This window comes from Lepisosteus oculatus, chromosome 17 (assembly GCF_040954835.1).
Source record: "Lepisosteus oculatus isolate fLepOcu1 chromosome 17, fLepOcu1.hap2, whole genome shotgun sequence".
Lineage (NCBI taxonomy): Eukaryota > Metazoa > Chordata > Actinopteri > Semionotiformes > Lepisosteidae > Lepisosteus > Lepisosteus oculatus.
Window position 1 is genome coordinate 2,924,199 of NC_090712.1, and position 13,488 is coordinate 2,937,686.

General features: G+C 37.7%; 1 protein-coding gene across 1 annotated transcript in view; it reads left to right on the forward strand.

The window, feature by feature from the left end:
- slc30a6 (solute carrier family 30 member 6) overlaps nt 1-13,488 on the forward strand; it is a 49,331-nt gene that overhangs the window by 18,637 nt on the left and 17,206 nt on the right. Inside the window, exons 5-9 of the mRNA XM_006638412.3 lie at nt 3,024-3,066; nt 3,256-3,321; nt 7,293-7,373; nt 8,324-8,359; nt 10,125-10,219. Of these exons, the coding sequence (XP_006638475.1) occupies nt 3,024-3,066; nt 3,256-3,321; nt 7,293-7,373; nt 8,324-8,359; nt 10,125-10,219 (321 nt within the window). The remainder of the gene's footprint in view (nt 1-3,023; nt 3,067-3,255; nt 3,322-7,292; nt 7,374-8,323; nt 8,360-10,124; nt 10,220-13,488) is intronic.

Consider the following 13,488-nt stretch of genomic DNA (forward strand, 5'->3'; position numbering starts at 1 on the left):
AGTTAATACTACTCCAGAATCCTATTTAGAGATTTAAGATTTGAAACCTATATAAAACTGAATTTAGTTAGCCTGTGATTAAAGGGGAACTGCAGTGCTATTTTTATATTTCGGGATTAGAAAGAATCAGCATTGATGAGTGCATTTCAAACCACAATAAAAGTAAAATGTACACAGTAAAACCTCCAATTTACATCACAAAATAGACACAATTTCCTGGTATGCATAGCGCCATTAAATCTGTACTTATATCTGTGATTCAGAACGAGGCAACAAAACTTCTAGCGACATGGCATGATGCGGCCTTATTACATTGTAAACAAACAGGCTTGTGAATACATCTCTTTTAATCCAATAGAAAAATTGCTCACAATTCTGTGGGGTTTTTTTTTCTGAACAAATGCTATTTACTTGTTAACTCTGCATGCAGATCACGTTGGAACATTTCTGCGGTGAAATGTCTGCTGCACAACCTGTACTTATTTGCTCGTACATCACAATTAGTCATTACAGAGACTAGTGAGCAGGAAGGGCTGCTTCTCGTCGCAATTGGTGAGAACTCAAGTGTGAGTTTGCAACAACATGGAGACTTTTGTTTCACACAGTTCATGATTTTGTGCTTATTTAGAAATTTTTAAAAGAGTTTCTATAACATCAATTAATACATTTTGTAACAGAGATTTAATAACTAGTCTGAGAAACTGGGACTGCGAATTCGCCTTTAAGAACGGCCCATGTGGTAGTTAGATGCTGATTGATCCCAGGGTCTTATTACTTGAAAGAAATCAAGTGTCAGCTTTTACCAATGTGGCGAGGTTGCTTGTTCCACACTCCCACAACCCTTTGGGTAAAGAAGTGCCTCCACTTCTTGGCCTTAAATGAATTTCCTTGTAGATTCCACTTGTATCCTTTGGTTTTTGTTTCACTTCATTTCGAAGAAACCTGCTGGGTTGACTTGATCAGTGCCTTCGAGGATTTTGAATACTCTTCATCAGGTCTGCTTGTAGTCTTCTAATAAGAACATTCATAATCCTCAAAGGCACTGAAAATGTGCAGGATTTTTCTAAGGACCGTCAGAGTATCTGAAGTATCGGGGAAGGTCTGGGGGGAGGGGGCGGTCTGTACATTCCACCTACTGTAAATGTTCTTAACACCATTTCTATCTAAATCCCCTCAGATCTCTTTGTGTTGTTTATGTAAGTTTTAGCTTAACTCCATTCCCGTGGATACTAAAGATATTAACTGCTGTATTTTTTTTTCATTATGAGTATGTTTTTTTTTTCTGCATTTCATAATCTGTCCGAATCCTTCTAAATCCTAATCAAGGATCTTTTCCAATCTCCCTTGTGGACAAAATATACTTTGTTTCAAAAAAGCATTATGCAGTGAAGGCCGATTGCCTCAGGACTAATGTTTTGATTACAGTTCAAATGTGACATTAATGCTGTACGTGCTGTACGTAGTTCTTATGAGACATTGCTGTGAGCTGCTTTTGTACATTATTTCTACTTTGTATTTTTTGTTTCTTTTCTTTCAGTCCAGAAGGAATTGAAGTGGTTCTTGCAGGCTTTGCTTAGTCGCCAGTATTGCATTTTGTCCATGAGCTTTTTTCCCCGAATCAACCCTTGTCCTGACAAAGCAGATCAAGTAGTCACTCATGTTTTGCAAATTGGTACACCCTGTACCATTCCTACTGGGACCTGTGTTGCAGAGGTGGATTTCATATGCAGCAATCGTCTTAACTCCCCTTTAAAATTCCACTGCCCAATTAATCAGAATATTTGGCAGCAGCACAGCACAGTGACTAATATTTAAAATAGTCTTGCGATATGGGGAAATAGCAATCACCTTAGGGTTGGAAGAATTATTTATGATGTTTAACTTTACAATTGGAGGCTGTGAATGCCCTCTCCCATTGATTTTAGAATTATTATTGTAATGATGTTTTTCTGTTTAGCGGATCCCTTTATCCAGCAGTACTTACAGGGCTTATTATACTCAAAATCCAGTGTGTTATGAATACAAGTGGTCAGTTTCTGTAATGCGATGCAATAAAATGCCAGCATTTACTTTGCATGTTACAGGAGTTTATATCGTCGCCAGATACTCAGTTTAAGGTCAATTCTTGATGAGTTTCATTATACATTACCAGTAAAGAAGTAGAATAGATAGAAATATTACAGTAAAAGTTAGTTTTCTCACATTATGAATTTGTGAGGTACAGATTCCTTAATGTTTAATTTAATTTATGGTTAATTTCTAGTATAATTTATTTTGCTAATCTATTGCATGTATAATTATGAATATGCTTTGCACTGTAAACTGTTCGTTTAGTACACAAACGATAAATGGATTTATCCAATACCTGATTGCTGTGCCTACTATTAGTTATTTGAGTATGCTGATGTTGATTTGCAAGCCAAATCCTTACACTTTAGCAACCATGTTTGTGTACACAATCATGTTGAAGTGTCATTCTCTTCCGTCATTGGGTTCTTAAAGTGACAATATACCGTAGTTTTTGAACAAACTGTTTTTAGTGAGTGTTTAAAAGGCACTGTGAGAAATAATTGCTTCCTTGTTTGCTAATCCTCCTATTTTTATGCCATGTATAAAATGGATTAGTTAAGGTTTATTATTCCATAGTCCAGGTCATTGATATAAGAACATCCTATCTGTCAAGGGCTCTGCTTTACTGACCTCTCAGTCTCCAGTGCAATTTGTTGTATTAAGAACAGGAATGGTCTAGGATTCTTTCTGCTTAAGTCACAAAAGTAGTAATGTATTGAACAGAACTGCAGCTTAATGTGTTTTGCACTGTTCATGAAAGTTCTGTGATGCTTGTTCAGAAGCAGTGTGCTTAAAAACAACAGGTAGCTTAGTGTTGCGTTTTTCATTTTCTCCCTGCATGAGATTCATGATTTTTACTTTTACTTCAGTTATTGGGCCTCACAGTATGGAACGTGAGTGTCCACATGTATACTGCATCTGCTCCAATAGTTGTTTCTCTCTTTTTGTTTCAGCCTTAACCGCTTACAGCTACCTTACCATCTTTGATATGTTCAGGTAAGGTTTAAGTTTAATATTAACGTACTGAGCATTAACCGAAACATCAATATGTGCGATCATTACCTAATTTACTGAAACAGAATCCTAAAAATTCACGAACTGAAGCCGTTACATATCTATGTGCGTTTCCTATACTATTATTTTTTTCCGGCTTTTGATGTTGGTTTTTCATTGGTGTCCTTGCAGCTTAATTACTTGCCTGGTTAGCTCCTGGGTGATGATGAAGAAACCCAGCCCTGTCTACACTTTTGGGTGAGTTATCGTGAATTTTGGAGGTCACACATTGGCCAAAACGCTTCTTTATCCTTTCACAATCAGTTTGACCAGATGTAGGTTGAGCCTACGCTGATGTGCAAAAAAAAATCCATATTTCGCACTGATTGAACTAGCAGACTTTACCAGCCAGTGGAGGTGTATATTACTGTGGAGCTGCTGGGTGGCTGGGTCAGCTCCTGCGAGAAATGGTCTCCTTTTAGGAGATGTATGGGGAGAAAAACAACTCCTTTGTAAAAGCTTTTCCTGAAGGAGACTTGTATTAAGTTAAATATGTTAAAAAAATGACATACCACTCAGTAAAGCATACCAATTCAGTAAAGAGCAATGAATTAAATTATGTATTATTTTTATTATATGTATTCATTATTTATTATTCTTTTTATGAATGTTTTTTACTTCAAAAGTAAAAATATCTTTGAGGCCAGCAATCAGAAAAAGGAGTAAATCAAAATTCTGATATCTAGTGCCATAAATATAGTTATTCTATTATTCTATTCATTTATTATTATAAAAAGGATACAACTTTCAGTCGGTATTCCTGAATAAGTAGAATTGCTCTGCCACACTACAAGACGAACCCATCAAGGTTATAAATGGAAAAAAATATTTACTGGGACTCTGATTTAAATACCTAGGTATGTTATTCTAAAGTAATTAACGTCAGAGACGCGTCATTTGCAGTGTGCTTTGGTTGCCAGGTTTATTTTCTAGCACAGGGGCCGCCTCTATACTCAGTATTTTATAGGAATCAGTGACGACCACACACGTGTCCAAAAAATCACTCTGACGGGTTTATTTTCTCTGGTTCCCCTGTAATGATCGGGACAGCCATAGCAGGGTTTCTGGACTGGGGTGACACTGGGTAACGCTCCTCCTGATAACCCCCAGTCCTTTCTGCGTTCTCCCCAACAATTCCGGACTCTCTTGAAGCGAGTCCAGCGAACGTTAACGGAAAAGAGGATTTTCGGGAAGAGAGCTGCTCAGTGTTTCTCATGGCATTCGTGACCTTACAGTGTTGGGTAGTGTTTGTGCCTCAGTCCGCCCCAGCGTGCACAGCAGGGGCACAGTGGCACCTGCCCTTTCTGATTATCCACTTTCACATGCAGGATCATCCCAGCTGAGGTTTTTTTTTAACAAAATACAGGACTTAACCATCTGATTTCTGGTTTCTTTTAGGGACATGTTCACTCCCCATGGAGTTCACCATTCAGCTGCACATTGTGAAACAGGCATCAGTAGACATTCCTGTCCATAGGATTACAGTGAACTGGGCTAAATATAGGGTTAATTTGATTAAACCAATACCTCCCTCCTTTAACCAAAGTGATATTTTTAAATCTCCAGCTGTGAAACACCTTGAATATAGTCATCACTGTGTTCATTTGCACACTAATGGGGAAAAGATTCAATGACTGAAAAGTCACGTTCAAACAAAAACAAGAAACGGTCATTCTTGAGGAAACTAAAGCAGAAGCAGAACAAGCGCCTGAGCTAATACCCGAGAACACACAATGTTAAAAAGACAGAAATAAATGATTTGAGTAAGGAATCATCATTTTCTCCACAGATCTGGCAAGGTTTTGTTTCAATTAAAAGGGCCCGTCAGGTTTTAAGTGTAAATGGTTTTAAGAGTGAGAATGTCATCTTTCGTTCCACTTGCTGTACTGCAATAGACATGATGTAGATGGTGAAGGAGCATCGTCAGGTCTGCGTGTAATGTTTGATAATATTAATATAAATAAATTCAATTTATTTTTTATAATATATTAATAAAATATTGTTAATATTTGTTAGTTTTGTTAATACTGGTATGGTGGGATTTTAGATGGCTCTGACTTTCTCATTTAAAGTGTCTATGCTGTTAGTAAAACCAGGCTGTGCTTAGAAGGGGTTAAACCACACACACTGATTTCTGTATGGGAAGTTAAAAGATGTGTCCGCTTGGCAACAAATCTGATAGTCCGATATCCAGCATAGTGTGATCTCCCCAGAGCTGCATTTAGTGTTTAGGCGACGTTAGTGTGTCTTTTGTTTTTGTTGTACACAGAGATTTCTTCCCCATTGTCCCCATGAAATGTTGCCTCCTGTTTTCTGTAGTGAGATTCTCTGAGTTTCAAAAATGCAACAAGCATACTTTATATGAGTGAAAAATCGAATTTGCTGACTGGTAGAGATGCACCATCACCTTAGGACCTTCCAGTCAACTCTGTGGGCACTTTTCATTTCAAACAGTGTCCGGTTAACATCGAGAGACAGAGTAATGCATTCAGTCCTTTATACCATCACAGGCTCATCTTAAGAGTATTTTGCTGGAAGACTGAAATAGAATTGGGATGTAGAAACATCCGAGTTTCGGGAATACATTTCACATCCTGCTTAAACTCTTCTTGCCACTTGCAGAAACCAGCAAATCATTTGGTTTGGAGGCATTTCTAATATTTCAGCCTACGAATGTAGTAGTGAAAATCTTAAATATCCACAATCTTTCCTTCTTGTTAAATTGAGTCTTTTTGTAATTAATCCAGTGTTGGCTTGTGAGCCCAGCACAGTCTTAGTCTAGTAAGACATAGGACCCTCAGTGGAATGTAAACAAACACAGCTTATCTGTTCAGGTGTGAATATTGAAATCCTTATCACCTCTACAGTGCTACCATTTTCACACACAGTGGTTTTGAAACACTGCTAGTGTTCAAGGAAGTTCTGGCAATAGCGTTTTTTTCTGTATGCTGTGTGGGACACATCTTAGTCCTCTATAAATATGCCAGTGTAGTTATTTTCAAAACTGGCCAAAAAAATGTCATTCAATGCCATTCAAAAATGTTCCCATGCAGTTGTCCTTTCGCAGGCTAAGGACTCTTTTGGAGACTCAAATAGTAGCTAAATTATGCAATAAAAATGCAGTGAGCTATAACGCTATAACATATAGTCCTGTACTCGTTACAGGTTGCAGGCTGAATTTTGGAGCACAGTGCACATTTGGTATTCTGTGTTGCCTAATGAGTTCTTGCCTGGGGAAAGCAAGTGAGGTGAGAGTAGTGAACTTTGCTGTTAATGCAGATTAATATACATTATGTTCTGTGTTATGTTACCTCAATGTCACTATTGATCATCCCTTCAATATCGAGTTTCAATATGTTGTATTATTGAAGATGCACATAACTCACATGTATTCATATGATTTTCTAGGTCCTTTAAAACTACTATTGTATTTTTAGATTGGTTTGCTGTTTATAGCCTTATTTTTGTTGAACCATTCTGTGTTTGGGGTTTCTGCGATTTCAGTATATTTCTCTTTAGTTAACCTTGTTAATAATGAAGTGGTTGTGTTTTTTGTACCAGATAAAATTAATAGATGAAGAAGTTTAATAGATGGCATTTCATCTGGGTGGCTCTTGCATTTCTTTGTTTTCGGTTTCTTGTGTTCTGCTTATTAATAAAATCCTGTACATTCTCTCTGGAATATCACTTGTGAGCCCAGTAGTAGATTCCAGGAAAATCAAGGATACTTTAGAATCATATGTAACTGATTGCTGAGGCAGCTGAGGCTCTACACAGGCTTTACTGCACATCCTGAAGCAGAATCGCTTCAGATGTTTGTGAATATCCTCCCTCCGAAATCTTCCTTGCAGTAAAACCCTTTCTTATCTTTTTCCCACTTTTTGTCTCTGGTGAAGGTGTGATCGTTTTTTTTTTTGGCATTTTTATAGCTTTCCTAGGGCTTTGTCTTGCTCCATTAATTTACTGTAGTTTCCTAATGGCTCTGCCAATTCGCTCTCTGCAATATAATGTGGTTCCCATGATTTCACTGTGTCCTTAATGCCCTTCACCACTTTACTTTACCCTGTTTATCATGTGGTACCCTTGTAAAGCCGAAGATGTGTCAGTCAGTCATTCAAGAAATGGGACAAAACTCAGAGTTGTTTTTCTGGCAATGTTTTATGTTCCAGGTTCGAGAGGTTTGAAGTGCTGGCTGTGTTTGCCTCCACTGTCCTGGCGCAACTTGGGGCTCTTTTCATCTTAAAGGAAAGGTAAAAATGCCTGTACTTTTTTTCATCTTTTTTTTTTCCCCTTTTTGCCCCCTATCTGTGATTGACATTCTTGAAAAGTGATTCCCAGACTGAATTTAATCAATATTTCATAGCTGTGGGAAAACTGTCAATGTCCAGTGCACGGAGGTGGAATTTAGGGAAAGCAAACAAGTTTACTCATCGGTCAACTCACAGCAAGGGGGAGACTGTGTGTGTGAACTTCACGCTGCTTCTCAGTGAGGTCCAGCACACGTGAGAGGCAGAGATGGGGCATGAGGGGCACAGAGAAAACTCCCATCCAACAAAGACAAGAACTGGACCTGAGCGGAGAAGAAACGTGAACAGTGGTCATTGTTAGAATATTAGTATCCAGGACTTTTGAAGGCTGCCAAACAAATCACAGCTTTGAAGTCAGGGGGCTGATTGCCAGAGCGTCTATTCTAATTAACAGTAAACATCCAATTTCTAATTTGTTGTCATAAACGAAAGCCCAGCTGGTTCACTCACAGGACTGTCGCATTGGGAGTACAATAGGGCCCACCTGTTTTCACCAGCAGTGACTCAGAAAGGCTTGTAGAGTGAAGTACAAGAGGAATTTAATGTCCTATGCTGTTTATAATGAATGTTTCATTTTTTTTAGTAAAAGAATTCCAACTTTTCAGTTTGTAAAATATAGGATGGAATCAGATAAGGGTTTACTTGTGTACTGGAAAGTCCGGCACAGCTCACAGCTCACCTATTCTGCCGCAAGAGGCCAGTGGCTGGGGCCTTCTGCCACCTCTTCTGGCACCCAGGGCTGCTCATCTGAGGCAGCAGGGAGTCCTACCCATCTAACTCATCTATAAAATCACTATAATGTACCGCAAAACCAGTCTTTCTGTAAGGTTTAAGAAGTATGCATTTTTACACTTTTCCAACAAAGACATTGTGCACTTACTTGTGTTTTTCAGTGTGGAACGTTTCATGAAGCAGCCTGAGATCCACACGTAAGTATGAAATTAACATATTCAGCTTTTGTGCAGAAATCATAATAACTTTAAGTGCCATAGTGTATGTTTGCCAACCATAAGTTTGTACAGTTGTCATATGCGTAGAGTAGAATATAGTTTCACATTGTTTGGTAGCAGCTGCTGATTGAATGCTAAATTATCTTATCAAAATGAATTTGAACACTAATTCTCTCTAGAAATTGCAGCAACTAGATTTATTCAATGCTGCCTGTTATCAGAGGTTGAGGAAAATTTAAAAAAAGATTCGAACTGTATTGACATCTGCCATCACTCCTCAATTTAACATGGGGTGATTTGAACCCCCTACCTCCCTGTAAACTCTTTAAACAGGATTTCAGCTCATAACTTACACGTTCTTGTTATTGTTTGCCACAGATTATCATTATGAAACAAAGGTTATTGGTTCTGGTATAACAAAGGATAAATTTAAAGGGGGCTTTTCTTTTTTAAAAAAAGTGCTTTTCTTAACTGTCACCACTGGGAGCTTATAAACTATCTGAGTATACAAGGAAGAATATTATAGCCATTTATGCCAACTGCTAGATCCTAATGTACAATGTACAGAGGGAGAATTTTACTCAGGCATCGCACCATGATGAAGATTCTGGAAGTGTTTAGCACCCTTCTCTTGAAAGAGCAACAACTGACTTATCTCCATTGATATGATGGCATGTTCTAAAAGGATTAGTTTAGAATTTTGGATTGAATGAGTTTGTTTTTTTTTCTTTTATTTTAAGTTGTTTTAATCGGCCTTCTTGTTTGTCAGTGTGAGGGCCTATAGTCCTTAGTCCAGTGATAAGTGAACCTATTCAAATATTTTTTCTGTTCTCATCTATTTTGATACTTGATTGAAATGTATACAGTGCGTACTTTATATTGATTTTCCATGAAGTCCATTTCAGCTCCATCTCCGATAAACATCAGTAGCAGGATGTTATCTGAATCATGCCAGTCTGATCAGTGCTGGAAGGGGACACTGGTCACTTTTCACCAGTCCATATGTTCTGATTGACCTCACATTTTCTTTCTTATATTTAAATGATACTTAAACAGTGAATGGTGGGGTTTTCAAGTTTTTAGTAGCTTTGTGAAGATGTTTTGTAACACCTATTGTGTGGACATAGAAGCATCATTTAAACATCATATTTTAATTATATTTAAATTTTCTGTGCATACCTTTAGCAATTAAAGTCCACATTTGTTGCAGGATACTGTCTAAAAAATGTTCAAAACTAACATAGTCACTGGACTCCATCAGAAAAGTATTACAATTCCTTCATAAGTGCTCTCTATGTGCAACTGTTTAACTTGCAAATACAGCGTAAAGTGTCAGTTAGCCATTTTAAATCAACCCAAAACACAGATGGATAGATTTCATCTGTCCCCAGCTTTGATTTTTCATCCCAGAACCAAGCTGAACTGTGGGTAAAACCCTTCTCTACCAACAAGCCCATCAACTTCCAGAACTATTAACTAATTCCCTATCTTTTTCCTTCATAGTTATTGTTAAGTTCCTTGACTTCTCTTTTAGCCTTTTCTTTTATGTGAAGCACATTGAAGTTCTCCTTAGGGAAATGTGCTAATTTATGTACAAAATATGTTTTTTTATTATTATTGTTGTTGTTATTATTAGTTCAATAGCTTTTTTTCTGCTGATTTAGAATTAGAAATACATCTACTTCATATGAATGAGCAGAACACACCTAGGACTGTGAATCTCAAGTTCCTTGTGTGTCTTTAGGGGGCGTCTCCTGGTAGGAACATTTGTGGCCCTCTTCTTTAATTTGTTGACCATGCTCTCCGTGAAGAACAAGCCCTTTGTCTACGTTTCAGAAGGTAGGCTTGCTTCACATCTTATATCCTTTGCTCCAGTTGTACAAGAGATGTTAGTTGTTGGATAGGCTGTGTAAAGACTACAGTGTTACAAATAAAGCAATACACTTAAAATTCTGCTATACCGGGATATGGAAGACTCCCGTTACATTACAGTATAATCAGGTTCAAGTCTTCAAGTCTTCAGTTCCATTTCAGATTATACCAAATAGAGAGAACAGCTTCTTTTTCTGTTGTTGTTTTTTTAGCTGTGCTTTATTGTGATTTGTTTAAATTAAAATAATCAAGAAAAAGTCAGTACCTAACAAGCTTGAAACTTGTGAAACCCAAAATGGGAAAGGTGTCTTACTAGAACACCTGTATGCCCTACCTCTAAATAGGCCACACAAGCTTTTCATCAGTGTAAATTTCACTTGATGTCTAAGCCATTGTTTAACATGTGAAGGAAAAGTGGCTCATGGGTTTTTCCTTGTGTGACATCTGACATTCCAAATATACCAGTTCTTATTGCTTTCCTGTTATAACCTCAGTAAGCTGTGCACAAACAGACTGCAGAAAAACAAAATGAATGTCATCACAAGTCAGGAAGAAGCCCAGCTGGGCACTGTGTATCAAACACAATAATATAGCAACAAATCCTGAGTAAATTTAGAACTGCAATCTAGAATCTTCTCTTTTTTTGGTTCATGGTCAATTTGCCAAAACAGATCATTTTCCTTTTTTTAAGAAATGTATTTTGTATATTGTTAAGAACCTCTACCAACTGAGAGTCCGATCCAACATCTTTAAGGATTTTGTGCCTGTTTTGTCCTGTATCTGTTTATTGCAGAGACATTGTTAGGAAGGATAGGATTGTGGGTTGTTCTCTGTTCCATGGTTGATGTGCTCATTCAAAAGTACAGATTTGCATAAGCTCATATAAAATGAATTAATGCTCCAATATTAGTCCTTGAACAGTTGGTATTTAGCATGCATAATACACCATTTTGTCTTGGATGTAGCTCCAAATGTCCATTTTTTCCAATTAATAAAACCCCAGTCTTGAAGGTGGGAGAATCTTGTTAATGTTAATATATTCTGTGGTTTTAACCTATTTTCTAAGCACACGTATCCACCAAATATCTCCGAACCCTTGAGAAATCATAAATATGATTTTATTGGAAAACAAAGATGTGAATGGTTTGCACAGATTGAAATTCTTCAGCATCCCTGTAGCACTCCTGTGTAAGCCACCAGACCTGCACAGCGCACACTGAAGACACAAAACCTGCAGTATTCCCACCAGCCAGTAGATGTCTTAGTGCTGCAGAGATCTCCATCCAGCTGCTGCTGGGATTAATACAACATGCAAAATTCCTCTCTCCACATTGTGGAGAAACGCTCGATTTAAAAACAGTGGCTATGATTGCATTGTCATAGATACACAGTGATATTGACGATTCACTGAAAGAGTTGAGATTTCTTTCTGCTCATGTCAATGCATGACCAATCTGAAATTGTGTAGTCAAACTGTGGAGTGATAGAATGAATCGAATGAAATGACATTTCTTTATCATAATGCTGAATTGTAATTAACATCCCAGCAGTAAAAAGAGTAAAGAGTAAAAGGCTGTATATGCTGTAAATGTATCTCATGGGAAAGCAGATTATAACTGTTACCTGAAGTCCAGGTAACAAAACATGCTTGATGTTGCACATTAACTATAATTTAATTGAATCAATTTGATTTAATTAAGAACATTTAAAAAGGTACTAAGAAATAGAATCTGTTTTACCATGTCCATGTTTTCATGACCATTGACTGAAAGTAAATATTTTTTATTTTAATTTCAAACAATCAATGTTTTCAGGTTTCATATTCACAAACATCAATATGTATGTTTACATATGTATCATATAAACTGTTAACCAGCTTCTGTGTGAAATGTCACTATCCTTTAGCAATGTGCAGGGTAAAAAGAACCCCTTTGCACAGCAACTTGTTCCATTTGAGGTTTTATAATTTAGAGTCTGAATAACACAGGAAAAACAAGACAATTAATCTTGAACTTCAGACATGTATCCATATAACTTTTCTCATGCCTGTTCTTTTAAAATGCTGTATGATTTCAGTGCTATTTAAACTAATTGCACATAGCATGTCATGTGTGACTCAGCTGTGGGAATTGAGGGCTCTGCACCATAAAGGTGAGGGAACCTAACTCTACGTGCAGTTTGAGTTTGGACATGTTTCAAATGTTTAACAGGAGAGAAAAACAAAATTTAATACAGGCCAGTGAGTGCGTTTCATTTTCAAGTTCTAGTTTATTGTCATTATACCCATATACAGGTTTATGGTATAAGGAAATGCTATTTAGCTAGCTCTCAGATGGTAAGAAGTACAAAAAAATCAACAACAATACAATTGTATAAGAAAAGAAAGACATAGACAACAGGCAATGTGCAAAACAACAACAGGTAACAGGTAATGTGCAAAACAACGTCAGTTGTGCAAAATCATTCATCAACAGAATGAAATAAAGGATAGAAATTTATGGGGAGTGAACTTCTTGACATGTGAGGTAGAGGTAGATTTCAATGTGTGTTTGAGTTTAGTTAAGAGAGAAGGCACTGTGAGGGTTCAGATCGTAGGTGAGAGGGGCTGGGAGTTCAATAGTTTGAGAGTGCGGGGGTATAAACTGTCTCTGAGTCTGGAAGTCTGGGCCCGAATGCTCCAGTACTGTTTTCCAGATTGTAGAGTGTCAGACAGTCTGTAGCTGGGGTGTGTGGGGTCTTTGATGATGCTTAGAGCTTTCCTCAAGCACCATCTGTCATAAAAGTCCTGGATGGATGGGAGAGCGTTTTTACCATATCCTTGGGCAGGTGCATATATCAAGGTGCACACAAGTGGCGTGCTGGGACACTTCCACACGTACAGCCCTTTTCATTTCATCCTGCAGGCTTTTGCACATAGCGGGGCGCCCACTTCGTCCACCAGTGAAGTGTAACCCCCCCAACCTGAGTGACACATGGCAGCCGTTCAGCCCCACCAGTTCACTTCAGTGTGTTTGTCATATGCATAAGTGCAGTGAAATGCTTATAATGAAAGGTAGATCCCATTCCTACCACACAGTAGATCAGATAAATAAGTGAGCAATTACTACACCAGCTGAATTAAGGGGGAAATTTAGACAGGCTGTATTATTCAAGTGCAAAGTGGAATTTACCTAGGACACTGGGGTTAATGCACCTGCACTGCCATCATTTATAATGTATCTGTACGGTTCACCTAC